The sequence below is a fragment of the Metarhizium acridum genome, assembly GCF_019434415.1.
Source record: "Metarhizium acridum strain ARSEF 324 chromosome Unknown scaffold_141, whole genome shotgun sequence".
Lineage (NCBI taxonomy): Eukaryota > Fungi > Ascomycota > Sordariomycetes > Hypocreales > Clavicipitaceae > Metarhizium > Metarhizium acridum.
In genome coordinates, this window is record NW_027094020.1 from 627,599 (window position 1) to 643,678 (window position 16,080).

General features: G+C 52.5%; 3 protein-coding genes across 3 annotated transcripts; 2 read left to right on the forward strand and 1 right to left on the reverse strand.

Moving 5' to 3' along the window:
- Window positions 1-1,429: 1,429 nt before the first annotated feature.
- Window positions 1,430-4,602, forward strand: RIM21_1 (pH-response regulator protein palH/rim21). Its single transcript, XM_007810700.2, has one exon. It carries the CDS (start codon window positions 1,798-1,800, stop codon window positions 4,156-4,158), a length of 2,361 nt encoding a protein of 786 aa, XP_007808891.2. The 5' UTR covers window positions 1,430-1,797; the 3' UTR covers window positions 4,159-4,602.
- A 544-nt stretch (window positions 4,603-5,146) lies between these two features.
- Window positions 5,147-6,946, forward strand: LAG1_1 (sphingosine N-acyltransferase lag1). The gene has a single exon (XM_007810701.2). It carries the CDS (start codon window positions 5,241-5,243, stop codon window positions 6,912-6,914), a length of 1,674 nt encoding a protein of 557 aa, XP_007808892.2. The 5' UTR covers window positions 5,147-5,240; the 3' UTR covers window positions 6,915-6,946.
- On the reverse strand, window positions 5,147-12,334 carry hmt1_1 (ATP-binding cassette-type vacuolar membrane transporter Hmt1). Its single transcript, XM_007810702.2, has 4 exons — window positions 12,104-12,334; window positions 11,289-11,732; window positions 8,967-11,161; window positions 5,147-8,896 (listed from the first exon to the last, which is right to left on the reverse strand). Exons 2-4 carry the CDS (start codon window positions 11,724-11,726, stop codon window positions 8,488-8,490), a joined length of 3,042 nt encoding a protein of 1,013 aa, XP_007808893.2. The 5' UTR covers window positions 11,727-11,732; window positions 12,104-12,334; the 3' UTR covers window positions 5,147-8,487.
- Between the last annotated feature and the right edge of the window lie 3,746 nt (window positions 12,335-16,080).

A 16,080-nucleotide genomic window follows, 5' to 3' on the forward strand; every position in this document is an offset into this window, starting at 1 on the left:
TCAAGCAAGGCCGGGATGTTCTAGTGCGCTTCCATTACCCAGCGACTGCCGCCCAACCGCCTCAATTCGGTGACGTTTGGTATCCCTTTGAATGTGTTAAGGTGCCAGTCAGGTATCGAATCCGGGTTTTAGCCAATCAGAAACCGTGCATTAAGAGGTACTTAGCCCCACTAAGAAATAATATGATGATAGAAGTACCAGCAATCCCGTGAGTTACAAAGAGCTACATCGCACATATCGCAGCTGAGTGGCTGACCTTATTGCCAAAAAGGTACCCGCCAGGTATCGCAGAAAAGTGGAGACCGATACCTGGCTGGCACCTTATCACATTCAAAGGGATTCATCTTGAACTGTAAAGTCATAATGAGGTCAGCACAATAAACGCCAGAAACGGTGGCCACTAGAGGCATCGGCATGCGTCTTAATACAAAGCATTGAGTTGGAGACTGCACGTTGCACGTAGGTTTCGCAACGGTTTGCCGGCCCCAACGCCCCTGCCCTCTTGTATCATATTGCGTCTGATGTCCGCGGAGAGGTTTGGGCACATGACAGAAGTGGTTGTCAAGGAGAAGGGAAATGAGGTTCATGCTGGCGGCACCGGGTGCAGAGAATTAATTGATCGATTCATCCAGGGAGAGGGCAGGCGCCACGGTAAGGACTTGCCTTTTCCGCACCGTACTATTATGGCAAAGGCGGGAAAGACCAACCGCGTTGAGGACCAAAGAAGAGGGTTTAACTAGCACTTCCGCGAGGCCTTGAGATGGAGCCGGACTCCTGCCGTGTTCGAACAAATTGGCCCTCAAACGTTGTCACCAGACTCACCAGACAGTACATACTCGCAATACTCCATGTCACCACCCGGCTTGCCACTGGCTCAACACCCCAGCGCCGTATCACACCCGTTGCCGATATTCTCAGCTTTGGGTGTGCACCGCCTCCACCGTGCGGAGTCTTGAATTGGTCCCAACGAATCAGTCCATTATTCGGCCCATCACGACTTTGGTTCTTGGGAACTAGTGTCGCGGCGTCGGTACGATAAGATGGGAGAGAAGACAACTTGGAGCACATCACGAGAACCTATTCATCGGCCCTGGGCCACCTCATCTCCTCCAGCACTTGGCTTTGACACGATAGTCATTGGTGGCCTTGTCAATCAAGCTTCTCCCCGTCTGTGAACACAAATGCATGGCAACGGCGACTCTCCACAGCCAAGAAATCCAAATTGACACCCCGTACTCCGTACGGCGGACCTAGTTCCAACCTCTGGTTCTCTGCCCCGCTGCGGCCGTTTTGATTGGGGACAACGGCCAGTAATTTTTCTGCGTGGACCAGGTCAGGCATGGTGCTCCTAGTTGACGTTGAACGGTCCGAGCCACCAACCGCTTCTGAACTTGGCCGTCGGCTTCGACCATTCAGACACGCAATTCTCTCCAAACTCAACTGCAAGCTTCACCACCACTCGTATCAGCCTTCGATTCTCTGCATCCAGCGACATACCGTATGCTCCTTGCACGTTACCAATTCGCTTACCGACCGTACCAGCATCCTATTGACGCCTGCAGTGTCTATCTGCGCGACCTAGTGCGAGTACGACTCGCGCCAATCGTGACGTCTCCTGCGCCTTCCCCTACGTGCATCCGCAATTCATTCACCAACGTCTCGCTCCTCCATCGATGGCGCGGCCTCGCTAGAAACACCATCTTCCTTCGTCTGCACCTTGCCGGCACCTTGACTACGGCTGCGCCGCCGCGAACCTGATCCGGTTCCTGCGTCAGTCGGGCAGAGGCAAGGCCAGTCATGTCGACGACGGCGAGCATCGTCCCGTCCGGGACCAGGACCGTGTCTCTAGTCACGTCGCTCGTCTCAACGACCCTAGCGACGACTTCATCGGCGATTCTTTCCGCAACCACCACAGCGCCGGATCCTGCTGCGACTTCGACCTACTGGGGGGATGCGAGTCTGAACTCACACGACCAGGCAAACTCGCCTTCTGTATCGAACCTGCGCGAGCCTTTCTATGCGACCACAGTACCCATGTGCTATGCCCTGGCGGCCACAACTGTCACCTCGTATATGCTTCTCATCATGCTCTTCATTACTCCCAGGTCTTTCTTGGATGGTGGTGTTGTGTATCTCGGCCGCCGTTCTGGCTTCACTCACAGCTCATCGGGTGGTGACAATATTGGTGGTCGGCCATGGCTTCAGAAAGTTGCGGCCCTTACAGTGGCAGTCTCTCTAACTATCGCGACTTGCGACACATTTCATTTTCTAGCCGAACAATACAAATACGGCGCGCAAAATGCCTCTGTCCTGCAGACAGAGGTTATGGGAAGTGTGGAGCTCAGGGTCATTCGGCTCGTGTCCAACTTTTTTCTCTGGCTGGCTCAGGCCCAAACGTTGATCCGACTATTCCCACGCCACAGAGAAAAGGTCATCATCAAATGGGTGGCATTTGCTCTAATTACTCTCGATCTCATCTTTTCCGCTATCAACAGTTTCAAGCATGGCGACGTCAACCAGAACTATAATCCAATGGCCGGGGGCTTCACACATCCTATCCCGGCGTTGAATTACATGTTTCAGCTACTCCTGGGAGTTTTATATGCGGCTTGGGTCATATATTATGCACTAATGAAGAAGCGATATGCCTTCTACCACCCCTTGATGAAGAACATGTGCCTTTTGGCAATTATATCATTAACCGCTATTCTCATACCTATAGTCTTCTTCATTCTTGATATATCTAACCCTACGTTTGCACGTTGGGGCGACTACGTGAGATGGGTTGGGGCGGCGGCCGCAAGCGTTATCGTATGGGAATGGGTTGAGCGAATAGAGGCACTCGAGCGCGAAGAGAAGAAGGGAGGTGTCCTCGGCAGGGAGGTCTTTGAAGGAGAAGAGATGCTCGAAGTGAGCGCTCTGGATTATCCATGGGATGGAAAACGAAAGCACCGAAAGAATCACAGCTTGGGGGGCCTCGGAGGAAGTGGAGGAAGGGGTCATGCAAGCAGCCACGTCAACGGCAATGCATATAATGGCGGCTTTGGAAGTCTAAACAACCGTAGTCGCACGCAGTCCAATGGGCGGTCAACTATATCGGCCATCACTAGCCGACAACGCCGCACTACGGCACCAGGCCAGGCTCCTGAGCAGAATACACAGCGAACGATTGGGGACATTTTCCGGCCTCATTGGCCTGCGCGGCCTGCTGCCGCCATGACCCCGGTCAGCAGAACAGATACCCCCAGCGCCGCGAGCACGGTGTATGCTGTCCGATATCAGCCTTCGTCAGAGACAACAGGCCGTACGCCAGACCTCTTAGCACGGACACCAGATTTACACACTTCACATATTGAGCAGCAATCACATTCTCCTGCGAATACGAATTCACAACCGCTACCTCAATCTTCACCACCAGAACAGAATCAACAAACCACTTCAGAATTAACCAGACAAAACAGTTCCCCACAGACTTGCCAGACTCGTGTAGAGACTTCATCGCCCAGACAGCAAAGCGGCCACGGAACACGGCCATCAACAAACAGTACACTGGATTTAGAGGCAAACTCGCCAATGCCGAGTCGGACAGACCGATGGCGAGCACTGACACAGGCATCCAGCCGCCGATCACCAACGCGGCAACGGCAGGCGTCCACTCGAGAAGTGAGCCGGCATGACTCAATGGGAAGCCGGTGGGACATCAAATCAAGATTAGAGATGTTTGCGGCAAACCAAGCAGACAAGATCCGCGAAAAGCTCCGACCGACGACTGACACGGACAGTCTGCCGGTGACATTTATCCCGGCACCTCCACGGCATGGCACAGCGCTCGAGCAGGTACTAGAGGAAGAAGGAATAAGCCGGCGGTCCACGTCGTCGGATTCAGACGATGAACAACCAAGGAATCAAGGTCGGGCAAGGCATGTTGGCAACGGTCAGAGTGGCGATCTGCCTGGCGGTCCATCTATAGACTCAGTGAGCCCTCCTCTCTGGCCTGGAGTCAGACGGCGTCTAGTGACGTATGAGAACGATGACGAATATTCCTACACGGATGAGTCTCTTGAATCGAGCAGCGACGAAGACGCCAGGGAGGATGAATCGGAGGAAGACTCGGGGCCTCCAAGAGGTGGTGGCACTGATGAATCAGCTCACAGATAATAAATAGCTGTGCCGGTTGGAGAAGGTCTGCCTTGGGTTTTCTTTTGTCCCCTTTTTTTGTCGAAGAATTATTTGTTTTTCTAAGCGCGGCGTTTGGAGCCCTTTGTGGCATACTTGTTATTTACAGGAAGGGCGATGATGGGTTATGTGCGAGGGCTTGTTACATACACGGCGGGTCTGAGTTTCAGACATGTACATGGCATTTCGCGTCTTGTTCAGGCGGGTGGAGGTTTGCAGCATTTCCACGATATCAGCGGCTACGATTATGAAATGGAGCAGGCGTTCAGGAGTAGTGTGTGTGCGATTGGCATGCGGAGAGGGAGAATTAGCCGGCTAGAGCATCGGTTGGTTGGCGTATTATATTTGATACTTGCACAGGACCATGTACATAGATGTGCAGCATGCAATTCAACAAAGTTGAAATTTACGGCACATGTGGCGTCTTGATATTTGCGGCGGGATAGTGAGGCTTTTGCTTTTCTGTTACCCATCAGCGACCAAGTGGACGAGCCACGTACCTAGGTAGTTATGTAATACGCTTGTCCCTGCAGCAAACCCCGCCCCTGGTCGGCACCCTTGATTTGGGTCTTGGCGCTCTGTATGATTGGCCAGGTGGCTTGAATTGGCAAATTACGGAGTACGGGATGTGGAAATGCATCAATTTCGTCGGACGGCATGTCAGAGTGTCCACGCGACTCGGTGGCCTCCGTGATTGCCGGGGTTTTTCTCACTCTTGGGAGCGTACGCGGTGTGGTATGCGGATTGTTTTGAAACATGTTGCTTGGAGAATCGGGATTTGCGGAATTACATTGTAAAGAGGGATTGCGTAGAGTTATGGCGTAGAGAGAGTGAGTGATGACGTCGTCGTCGTCGGCTCGACTTACACGTCGACGGGACAAAATGCCAAAAAGGCCTATTACCTGCATTGCGCGATGAAGACGGCAAAGCGCGCATGGTATCAGCCGCAACAAATACAATTGTGCCATGTATTTCTACCTACGAGGACTGCTAGGGCTGCGCCGCTAGGAAAGGGGATAGATGTATAACATGGCCAAGCCATTAAAGACGACTGCATTCAGCCCATGCGGAATAGTCCAAGCGTTGCAGATGAGGTACTACTTGGCACAGGGGGAAAAAAAATTAAAGGGACATCTAGACCGGGAGAAAAAAAAAAAAAAAAAAAAAAGGCCTGTACTCCATTCAGCCGCGGCGACGGCAATCTAATCTCCCTCCTGTCCAACCCCCCCTCTCTCAAAAAGTTCCCCCACCGACTTCAACCCTTTTGTCTGGTTGCTCTTCTTCCCGTCCCCCGCCTCTCGCCAACTCTCCAACATCGAAAAGAAAGGCCGCAACACAAACGCACAGCAATCATGTCGGAGCCCTTTCCACTGCTCAACAGCCCCGCGGAGCAGCTGCACAGCCTCGAGGTCGAGGGCGCGAGACGGCGTCGGAAATCCAGCGGTCTCGGCAGCGAGATTCGCGCTGGCGACACTGGCGCCCCGGCATTTGCGTCGAGCAAGGCCAGCCTCGACCAACACCACCACCACCACCACCACGACGGTCACGGCGACTCGAGAAATGGCGCAGCGGCAGCCTCGTCGTCGTCGTCGTCGTCGGCATCTCCCAACGGCAGCAGCGGCAGCAGCAGCAAGCGTCTCTCCAGACGCCGCCGTGCGCGCGGGCTGCTCTCGCGCGTGCGGCAGACGTGCGTCAAGCACACTTGGGTGCTGCCCCTGGCCACGCTCTGCCTCTTCCTCTCCGGCTACGCCGTCCGGCCGGGCGACGCCAACCCTCTGCACCGCTTCATCTTCCTCTCGTACCGGCTGCCGCAGGACGACCCCTCGCGGCCGGCCCTCTACGGCAAGGGCCCCCGGGACGTGGCCTTTGTGGCCTTCTACACCGTCGTGCTCTCCTTCACGCGCGAGTTCGTCATGCAGGAGGTGCTGCGGCCGTGGGCGCGCGCCGCCGGCCTCAGGCGCAGCAAGCAGGCGCGCTTCATGGAGCAGGCCTACACGGCCGTCTACTTCCTCTTGCTGGGCCCGGCCGGCGTGCTCGTCATGTCGCGCACCCCCGTGTGGTACTTCAACACGCGCGGCATGTACGAGGGCTTCCCGCACCGCTCCCACGAGGCCCCCGTCAAGTTCTACTACCTCTTCCAGGCCGCCTACTGGGCCCAGCAGGCCATCGTCCTCGTCCTGGGCATGGAGAAGCCGCGCAAGGACTTCAAGGAGCTCGTCGGCCACCACGTCGTCAGCCTCGCCCTCATCGCCCTCAGCTACCGCTTCCACTTCACCTACATGGGCATCGCCGTCTACACCACCCACGACATCAGCGACTTCTTCCTCGCCACCTCCAAGGTCCTCAACTACCTCGACCACCCGCTCGTCGGCCCCTACTTCTTCGTCTTTGTCTGCGTCTGGGTCTACCTCCGCCACGTCGTCAACCTGCGCATCCTGTGGTCCCTCTTCACCCAGTTCCGCACCGTCGGCCCCTTTGAGCTCGACTGGGCCGCCGAGCAGTACAAGTGCTGGATCTCCCAGTACATCACCGCCGCCCTGCTCGCCTCCCTGCAGGCCCTCAACCTCTTCTGGCTCTTCTACATTGTCCGCATCGCCTACCGCTTCGTCAGGGACAGCACCGCCGACGACGACCGCTCCGACGACGACGACGACGCCGACGCCGACGACGATGAGCCCGCCAAGCCCGTTCCCACCTTGGAAATCAATGGAAAGGCTGTCAACGGCAACTCGCATTAACAGCCGCTGCTACTTTTCCATCTACCTCCTCCCTTTTTTTTCAACTCTCTTCATCTTGTCTTCTTCCGGCCTTTTCCACCTCTTAAAAAAAGTCTGCCGACCTATAGGGGACACCTCCCCCTTTATTTTATACTAATTTGTTTTATTCTCACCATTACCATTATACTACTCTCTGTGCGTGTCGCAAAGCATGAGACGGCGTTGGGGAAGGCAATCACACTCGCTTACAAAGGGTAACGAACGACGAGGGGACGGATGCATGGCATGCACTGACGGAATTGACGCATTATACGGACCGGAGCGTGTCTTTTTACTTCTTCTTTGGCAGGCGGCGTAATGTGCGCGTGTACGATAGTGTGGCCGCTTTTTCTGTTTAATATAATGCATGTATGTATATTTGTAATTTTTCAAGGCAGGGGGGGGCGTCGTCACTCGAGGTTTCCTTCATGGGCCATGTGTTGACGAGCAACAGTGTACGTTCTCATCACATTTCGACACCCAACGTCACCACGTCAAGTCTGTTCATTCCTGACCTAGCCTCTACTTCGTACGAGCTAGCGATACCTGTCCAAAGCAAAAACAAGAAAATTAAAACCATCAAGTCCGCTAAACTCCGCTTGTGACAAATGTCCCCCCCTCCCCCATATTTCTTCCTAGTACCGCTAGGCCCCTGTTTCCTGTCGTGAACCGTGCCTGTGCGTGTGCGTATTATTTTATTTTCCCATCCGTGCCCGGAGAGAGAAAGAAAAGAGAAAGGAAAAACTGCAAAGACAATGTCTTCGAAAACAATAGGCCATCTTTAATGTCCCATATTCTTATTTCAACCCACCCCTGCTGTCTGATTCTAAGTCCCTTGAGGTTATACGCATTGCGCTTCGTGCCTCTTCGCATGCAAAAAGAAAAAAAAGAGGACAATTCTTCGATTTTCGTAAAGAAGAATGCACATCCTGTCAGGTCCAATGACCAAGAAGAAAACTTGCTAAAGACAAATACCCCCTGCTATGATCCATCACCAAACCGCCGCTATAGCAGGCGAGAATGTCTCAGAGGTGCCGTACGTAGCGTTCCCGGTCTGGTACTGAGATAGTCACCTCACGAGTGACGTCCGATGAGTCGCAAAAGCCGATAAAGGAAAACAGAATTTTTGCCGGGCTTCTACCAGTAGCCGTAGCTAGGTACTAGTGAAGGCATCAGGCTGGTTAGAAACTGAAGCGCGCATGCTCCAAGTCCAGAAAAAAAAATAGCTATGACAACAAGCAGACACTGCTCCAAACGCCGGTCCAATGCAGTCTTGATGAGGTGTCGATCGTAATGTAGGCGAAATAATCAGGAAATATTAAAGAAAGAAAAATTGCGTCGCACGAATGCATTGATCGTTTCAAGCACTTTGCAATAAGTTCCGAGACTGGGCCGTAGCCAAAGCCTTGCATTGCAGAAAAAGAAAAACAAGGAAAAAAAAAATATTAAATCGTGAAACCAACGCTCACAGGATTGCTTTCTGTACTTGACCTTCTCGCACAACAAAATGAGTTGATGAGACTTCAGTCTACAGGAGCCTGTAGTCTAGCCAAGCCTAGATGTTTACTCGTCCTTCATGTTGGTCATCTTCGTGATCATGAGAATGAGTCGACTCGGCATCGGACGACGAAGATGACGAGGCCGAGGTAGTTTCTTCTCCCATGTTACCACGACTCGTGGCATGGCCAGAGAGCGTCCCAGAAGAGCCAATGCTGTGATAATCTTCTATGGTAGCCTCCTCTGGCGTCTTTGAGCCCATGTTTGCCCGTCGCACGGCCCGTGCCGCTTTCAGGTGTGCCTCTCGGGCAGCATCCAAGGCCCGTTCAGCCCGAATCTGCTTCTCCCACATCGAGGCATACCGTCCGTTGGCGTCCAGTAGTTCGTCATGAGTTCCTCTCTCAACGATCTCACCAGCGTGCAGCACGATAATCTGGTCGGCGTGAGTAATAGTAGATAGCCGGTGTCTGTTCAAAATATCAGCAAATTGCAGTTTTCAAATACCGAATCCTTCTTTGAAGGGCTATGTCAACTTACGCAATGATAAGGAGGGTTCGACCCTCCCCAATATTCCACACATTATCCTGAATCTCTTGCTCGGTATGGGTGTCCAGCGCCGAAGTTGCTTCGTCCAACATGATAATTTTCGGGTCCTTAAGGATCGTTCGGGCGATGGCTACCCTTTGCTTTTCGCCGCCACTCAGTCTGAGCCCCCGCTCTCCAACCTGAGTATTATATTTGTCCGGAAAACTCATGATTCGATCATGGATACTAGCAGCACGGCACGCTGCATAAACCTCTTCCTCAGTGGCCGATGGATTCGCGTACTGGAGATTGTACATCAGGGACTCGTTGAATAAGGTTGTATCTTGAGGCACGACACCAATCTGTCGACGCACAGACTCAATTGTTAGATCTTTGACATCTTTGCCATCGAATTCTATGCTTCCTTCATCACAATCATAGTATCGAAACATGTGCCGGAACAGTGTCGACTTGCCACCACCTGATTCGCCAACAAATGCTGTTGTAGTTCCCGGCGCACACTCGAAGCTAATATTGCGCAAGGCTGGTTTGCGTCTATCATAGGCGAAGCTGACGTTTTTCCAGCGAACATGACCGCGAAACTTTCCGAGAGGCACGGCATGTGGTGCGTCAACAACTGTGGGTTGAATCTTGAACAGCTCCAAAAGTCGTTCACCCGAGATCATGGCCTGCTGTACAGTTCTGTAAAAGGTACCAAAAAAGTTTAGAGGGCCTTGAAGCTGAGTAAGAAAAGCCACCACGGTAAACCATTCTCCTGTAGTCCGAACGCCCACGACAACTTGCCAGCCACAGACCAAAGACGCGACGATCCTACCCAAGTTGAAAACCAGGGTCTGGCAGATATTCATCAGAACCATACCCATCTGGACCTTGATTTCGGCTGCCTGAAATGTAGCGACCTTGTCCTGGTATCGCCTGGATTCGAACTCCTCCGCGTTGAAATATTTCACAGTTTCGTAACTCGAAATAGAGTCATTCTTGACAGCCTCCTCTTCACGGTCCGCATTCGTCATCTCACGTCTATGATCAGCACGTGTTGCCGCCATCTTGATGGTCATGTACAGATACCAGCAAGTATTGACAAGATTGATCTCGGCGTAGAATGGCCCAAATACGTAGTAAAAGATGACAATGGAGAGAAACAGGTCGAAAAGCATCGGAAGGACCTGGAATGTCACTTGTTCGAGAAACTGGTTAATCGCCGAGCCCTTGTTCAGCGCGGATAGGACCTCGCCGGTGCGCTTGGATAGGTGAAAGTCAAGACTAAGACAGTGGACATGGTTAAAGGCCGCTGTCGTTAGCCCTCGGTAGGAATATTGCGACACCGGAATCCAGAGAAGTGATCTTAGAGATCCGAGTAAGCCCGTTTGGCCCTGGAAAATCCACAGACATCCCAGTAGGACGAAGTCTTGGAGAGGGAAATTTTCTGCCGTCAGAGGTTCGCCACGTTGCACGAGTCGGACTGCGTCGCCAAGGCTATCGACAACACGTCCAATCTGCCAGGGAACTGTCGCATTAACACATCTCTGGAGAATCACCAGGATGAAACAAAACAGCACTTGAAACTGCAACCGCGTCGAATCCTTTGGCCACAAATACGGAAAGAATAATGAGTATCCACGAACGTACTCCACCCATGTTCGCCGAGGGAGTTTCTCCGGGCGATAGAACGCAGCTTGTTCTTCTCTGCGGGACGTGCCGTAGCTTCCAGCTCGTGTTGCACTTGACAATGTCCGTCTGCGAGATCGTCGTTCCTGCGGGCCGTACGTCTGGCCACTCCCGTTCGCCGTCTCGTACGAGCCATTAGCCCGTCCATTAAGCAGTGGTGTAGACTCTGAACAAGAAGCTGCTTCAAGCTCATGGTCGTCACGGCGGGCCTTCATGATCCAGGCTACGCAAAAGAGACCAATAAGAGCCACGATGTGTAAGACGCGGACAAAATACAGAGCCAAGTCCACCTTGGTCCAGGAATCTATGCAACTCTCCTTGTCTTCAGAGCTTGTTGTTCGACCAGAGCGAACAAAGTGGCAATCGGCTGCCGCAATGAAAGTAGTTACGAAGAGCACTAGCTCGCCACACAATCCCAAGACCCAGATGGCAAGGTGAACAATATTGGGGCCCTTCCTCCAGTCAAAAAGAGAAAAGAGGATATATAGGTAGAAAAACGTAGAGCCAGTAACGTGAACCTGCAATTTGCACAAAAATTAGCAAGGGGATTCCCATACGGGACAACTCAGAAAAAGAATCGACTAGGGGGATCAGAAATATTGCGCGGCCGACGAAACGCCTATTTTCTAAGGAATTGAAACATACCACACTCCACTCGCCTGCCCAAGGCAAGCCTTCTTTGGACCATTTATAAGGGTTCTCATGCCAGAAGGCGTGAATAAACATGGACACGCCAGTGCTGATATAGCTCAAGAACACTATAGCCGACAAGTAGCGGAAGACGTTCTTGGCCGCTGGTCCAAAACGCGGGCCCAACTTGCGCTCGCCATCGTCTCGCTTCTTACGCTTCGTACTAGGCAGAGGCTTCCCACCAGGTCCCTTGACAGTGGGTTGGACGAGGTCTTCGTCCTTCTTCGAATTATATACGCTGTACCAGGCGGCACCTGTTATAAAGGCAATAAGAAGCACCAACGAATATAGGAATTGGGTACAACGAAGGATATCGTCGGTCAGATTGCCGTCGTCGAGGGCAGTTTCTAGGTCTCTCGGATCAGGAGGCTGATTCTCGCCGGCGGCTCCCATGGCGGACTAGAGCATGGACGTCAAATCGTTAGCAAAGAGTGGTAGAGTGGCAACAGTGGCAATTCATGGTCTGGGTGTATTTTGTTTCTAAAGAAAAAAGATGACAGAGAAAAGAGATGCTGCCTGGGGACAAGGATGAATTGGTCCCCCCCGAAAGGGGAGAAGAGATGTAGGAATTTGGAGACTGGCAGGATGCCAACACTTGTTGGTCCTGGTGCAGCTGACAGCAAGAGGCGGTAAAGTGTCTCTTCTTGTAATGCGGGCACTCGATACTATTCCTGCACCAGCTCCCCGGGAGGACGCAGTCGGGCAAATGTCACCAGCAAGTCGTTTGACCACAAAATGAAACAACTAGCGGGGTTGGTGCGGTCACATACAGAGAGAATTGAAGTGTTGGCAAATCACCTGGAGCAAACCATTGCCCTGCCCAAGTCAATTGGCGGCAGTTGGTGATGCGCAAGCGAATGGGCAGAATTTCTTTGCCTACACCCGCAACAACGAGAAGCCCGAGAGGGAGCCGGGAAGAGGAGGGAGGAAACGATCGGCAGGGAGAGAGGGACGAGAGGTCGGAGGGATGTACGGAAGTAGTCGAGCGAGGAGGAAAAAAGAATGATGGTGGTGGTTGAAGTTGATGTGCGGCGTGTTGCAGGTGTAAAGGCTAAAGCCGAGAGTTGAAAGACCCGGACTAAGTACTCCAGAGCCGGTGGCCATGTTCTGGTGTCAAGTCCTAAGTCTCTTTGTGTCGCTGCACCAAAGCGGCGCCAATGCAGCAGGCGTGTCAGGTCTACCCAGGTGGACTCTACAAGTGACAGTACCGCAGAGTACTTGGTCCCTGGGCGGTGGAGGGCGTACGTGATGGCCCCTTGCTTAAAAGTACCAGACTTGTAAAGTGCTGGAGTACTTGTCGTATTATACGTCCGCAGTGCTGCCAGATGCCCGCCAGATGCCCGCCAAATGCCAGACTTGGCCACGCAGCTGGCACGTACAGAGCTGTTAGTTGCACATAACTTTTTATACGCTAGCCAGCAGGTGCACCCAGGTGCGCAGCTCCTTTACACTACTTTACAAAGGTGCACACCCTCCTCCACTAGTAGGTGGTGAAGCGTCTTGTTTACTAGTTCTAGTTCCTGTCTCCGGTATGGCAACGTACCTAGGTAGGTACCTATTGAGGTAGTGGTGTCTGGTCCGTCTACCACGCATTTACATACATGCATGTGCCCCTCGACCTACCCGTTCGGTTAGACTCTCCGGAGGCAGCCAGATCATTCTTACACATTATACGTTTCTCTCTCCTCCAACCTCTTAATTCTAAATACACACATACACTGGCTGGCCGCTCGGGCGTGAGTCCACGGGCACACCGAGTCCATGAATCAATCAATTAATAAAGCAATGGCATCAATCATGTCGACTCTTTTTTCCTACCGACGTCCCAGCAGAGCGTCCCACCCTCGACTAGGCTCTACCCTCCTCCACCATCCTGCACAAGCCCAGCCCTTCAACCCTTGTCTCGCTGCCACCCCCCGGCCCCGGCGTGTCGATGGGTCTAGCATACTACTAAGTACGGACAAGACGGTGGGTGTGGGTGAGGGTGAAGGCGACTCTGGAGGGGTGCAGGTACGCTGCATGGATGGGCGTCGAATTAGTAGGATTGGAGTTGGGAGCGGTCATGGGAGGTGGCATGGCCATCCGCCCCGTGTATTGCACGGGAATTTGTGTGCTTCTCGAACCAACTAAAGGTGCAAGACGGGGCACAAAGCATTGAACTAATTTTCTTCGACTGAAGTATACCCAATTCCAGCAGATTGAGCCCGAAGCTTTGCGGCAGTCGACACTCCGGAATCACCAGCACTGGGCATGTGTCGGGGAGAAGGGGGGTGTGTGTGTTTCAGTCAAACTCACAGAACTCGACGACTGGTTCACACGATGCATACATATGTACAGACATGGGGGTAGTGGTCGTACGGAGTAGTAGCACACTGTCTTTGGGTCCTGGGCCACCAGCTGTTTGTGCTACGCGGGAACCGGGGCATGACTGATGACTGATCTGGATGAGCGAGCATTGGACATTGGCAGTTGGACATCAGACCAGAGGACATGGGACATGGGACATGGGACATGGCATGTCAACATACCTAGGTACTCCGTACATAACAATATTAACAAATACGTTCCAAGGTTCTTCAAAATTGAATGGGGACACACGACACTTGACCAGAGAACACAACATGCCATGACACTACATCGAGTGAGACGTTTGATGCTCCCGCCATGGTTGATGCTTCGTCCTTGACATGACACGTAGACCATATTATCTGCATGGGCTCTAAAGAAATCTTCTCCGTATGCCCACCATGCACATCACTATCTGAGCCCAGAAGCCCTGTGTAAGCAATTTTGGCAAACCCCGACACGAGCTCACTTCCGATGTCGAATCTTTTCCATTTATCCACATTTCAACGTCGATTCATTAACAGGAAAAATAGGTGGGTGCCACGAGCCTTCGGTGCTCATCTGCCCAGTGCCCAGCGCCCAACCAGTGTGATTGTTAACTATCAGTACAACATCCCCAGAGACCATCAATCCTTCGGTTCTTGTATAGTCAACGGCATCACCAAACGGCGGAGGGCCGGTTCGCAACAGCAGCAACTAACCCCAGTCAGTTTGTCAGTCATCGTGTCACTGGTCAATTCGACATTGGCTCTGGTCATATCCCTGCCCCAAAATCCCGGCCATTGGCTCTGTTCCAGATGTCCAGAGGCCCATCTGGATGTCGCTTCTTCTGATCAGCAACCAGGCGGCCTGCAAGTCGGGCTGCTGGACGGCGTGTTGATGCCGCTCTGTGGAGCCAGAGTTACCTTCTCTATGGGTAGCGCATGGCCAAGGGCCTAATAGCCGCCTAGTGGGTCAGCTGACCCTGCCCCGAGTGGCACTGGCGCTCCAAGAGGCGCTCTGGTACGAACACTTGAAGGACCAAGCCCAAGGGTCCACGGACAAATTGGTGGCAAACCACAAATCATATTATTGTACAGCCACGCCCGAGCAAGAGCCAGAGCCATAGCCAAATGAGAAAGGCCGCAAAACCGTTGATGACGGGTGATGTGTCATTGCCGTTCTACCACTGCTGACTCTTGAAGTCCAGGTGGCATGTGCAACTGTGAGGTCAACGAGTAAGCGCAATTGAAGCATAGGAATGACATCGCATCGGGTCCACGGAGCACAGTATGTGCAATAAGTATGCAGGGCCTTTGCATGACTGGTGTGAATTATGAATATGAATATGAATACGCCACTGCTTCGGCTCTCGACACCCAGTCTCCAAAACAGCACGTGTTCTGTGCAATAAAGAAATTTTCCACTCACGGGTTCATTGTCGACGGGCACTGCCATCGTGTTGCCACTTTCGGCAGTGGCCACCAGCAGACTATCCAAAGGCTCCATCATCCTCAGCCATGGACAATTGCGATTCAGAAATGGCAGCCTCTGAACGAACCTAGCACCGCCTCGCCCATAGTATCGTCTACGACAGTGCGTCATCCATCCGCCTTCAGATAAATCCAATGCCAGGGGGATGACAGCTTGAAAAGGCGATCTGACATCCCTCAACCTCGTGACATGCATTACCCATTACCCCAAGTTCCAGTTCTGTGGGGTTCTTACCACTGCCTAGTCAATGGTTGTAAGCGTGAAAGACCATGTGGTAGAATAGAGTCCCGTGCCTATCAGCCAACCAGCCCGTGATCAAAACAGTGTCCACAAACGAAGCTGAATCATTGCTCCAGCATGGTGCACTAGGACTGAGACAGCAACAAAACCTGCCTGGCGCATAGAGACAGCGGTGCTTTCGGCAAATACCCTCCAGTTGTTATCATTTGGTCTCATGTTTGGGCGTGATTAGCATAATCAACACCCTTGTACGGAGTAATGGCTTCGGCACTCCATGTTGGAGTCATTAAGTAAGGCCTCATTCGGTGACATTGAGAGATGACCGCCTCCTGCGCAAGGCCTCCATATCAAAGCGGGCCGGCGATAACGGAGGTGGATGTGGTTTGTCGTTTTGGCATAGAGGATCACGGGCCTTCATCTTGCGAGTCGGATCCTTTGTCCAACGCGCGGCTTACAGTGTCTGTGCTAGAGTAGGTGTAAGGGGAGAAAAAGGTCTCAACGGCGGTTTTCAAAAGTTATTTTCCGGCGAGCTAGCCGTCGAAGGAATTTCATCTTCTCTGCATACTTTTCAATTAGATTCTGTCATACTGGGTTTCATCTTGAGCATAGTTTATGTACACTGATAGTACTAGAATAGCATATGCCTTGAGCATTCAACTTAGCTTAGCTTCACGTAGGTTTACAATTC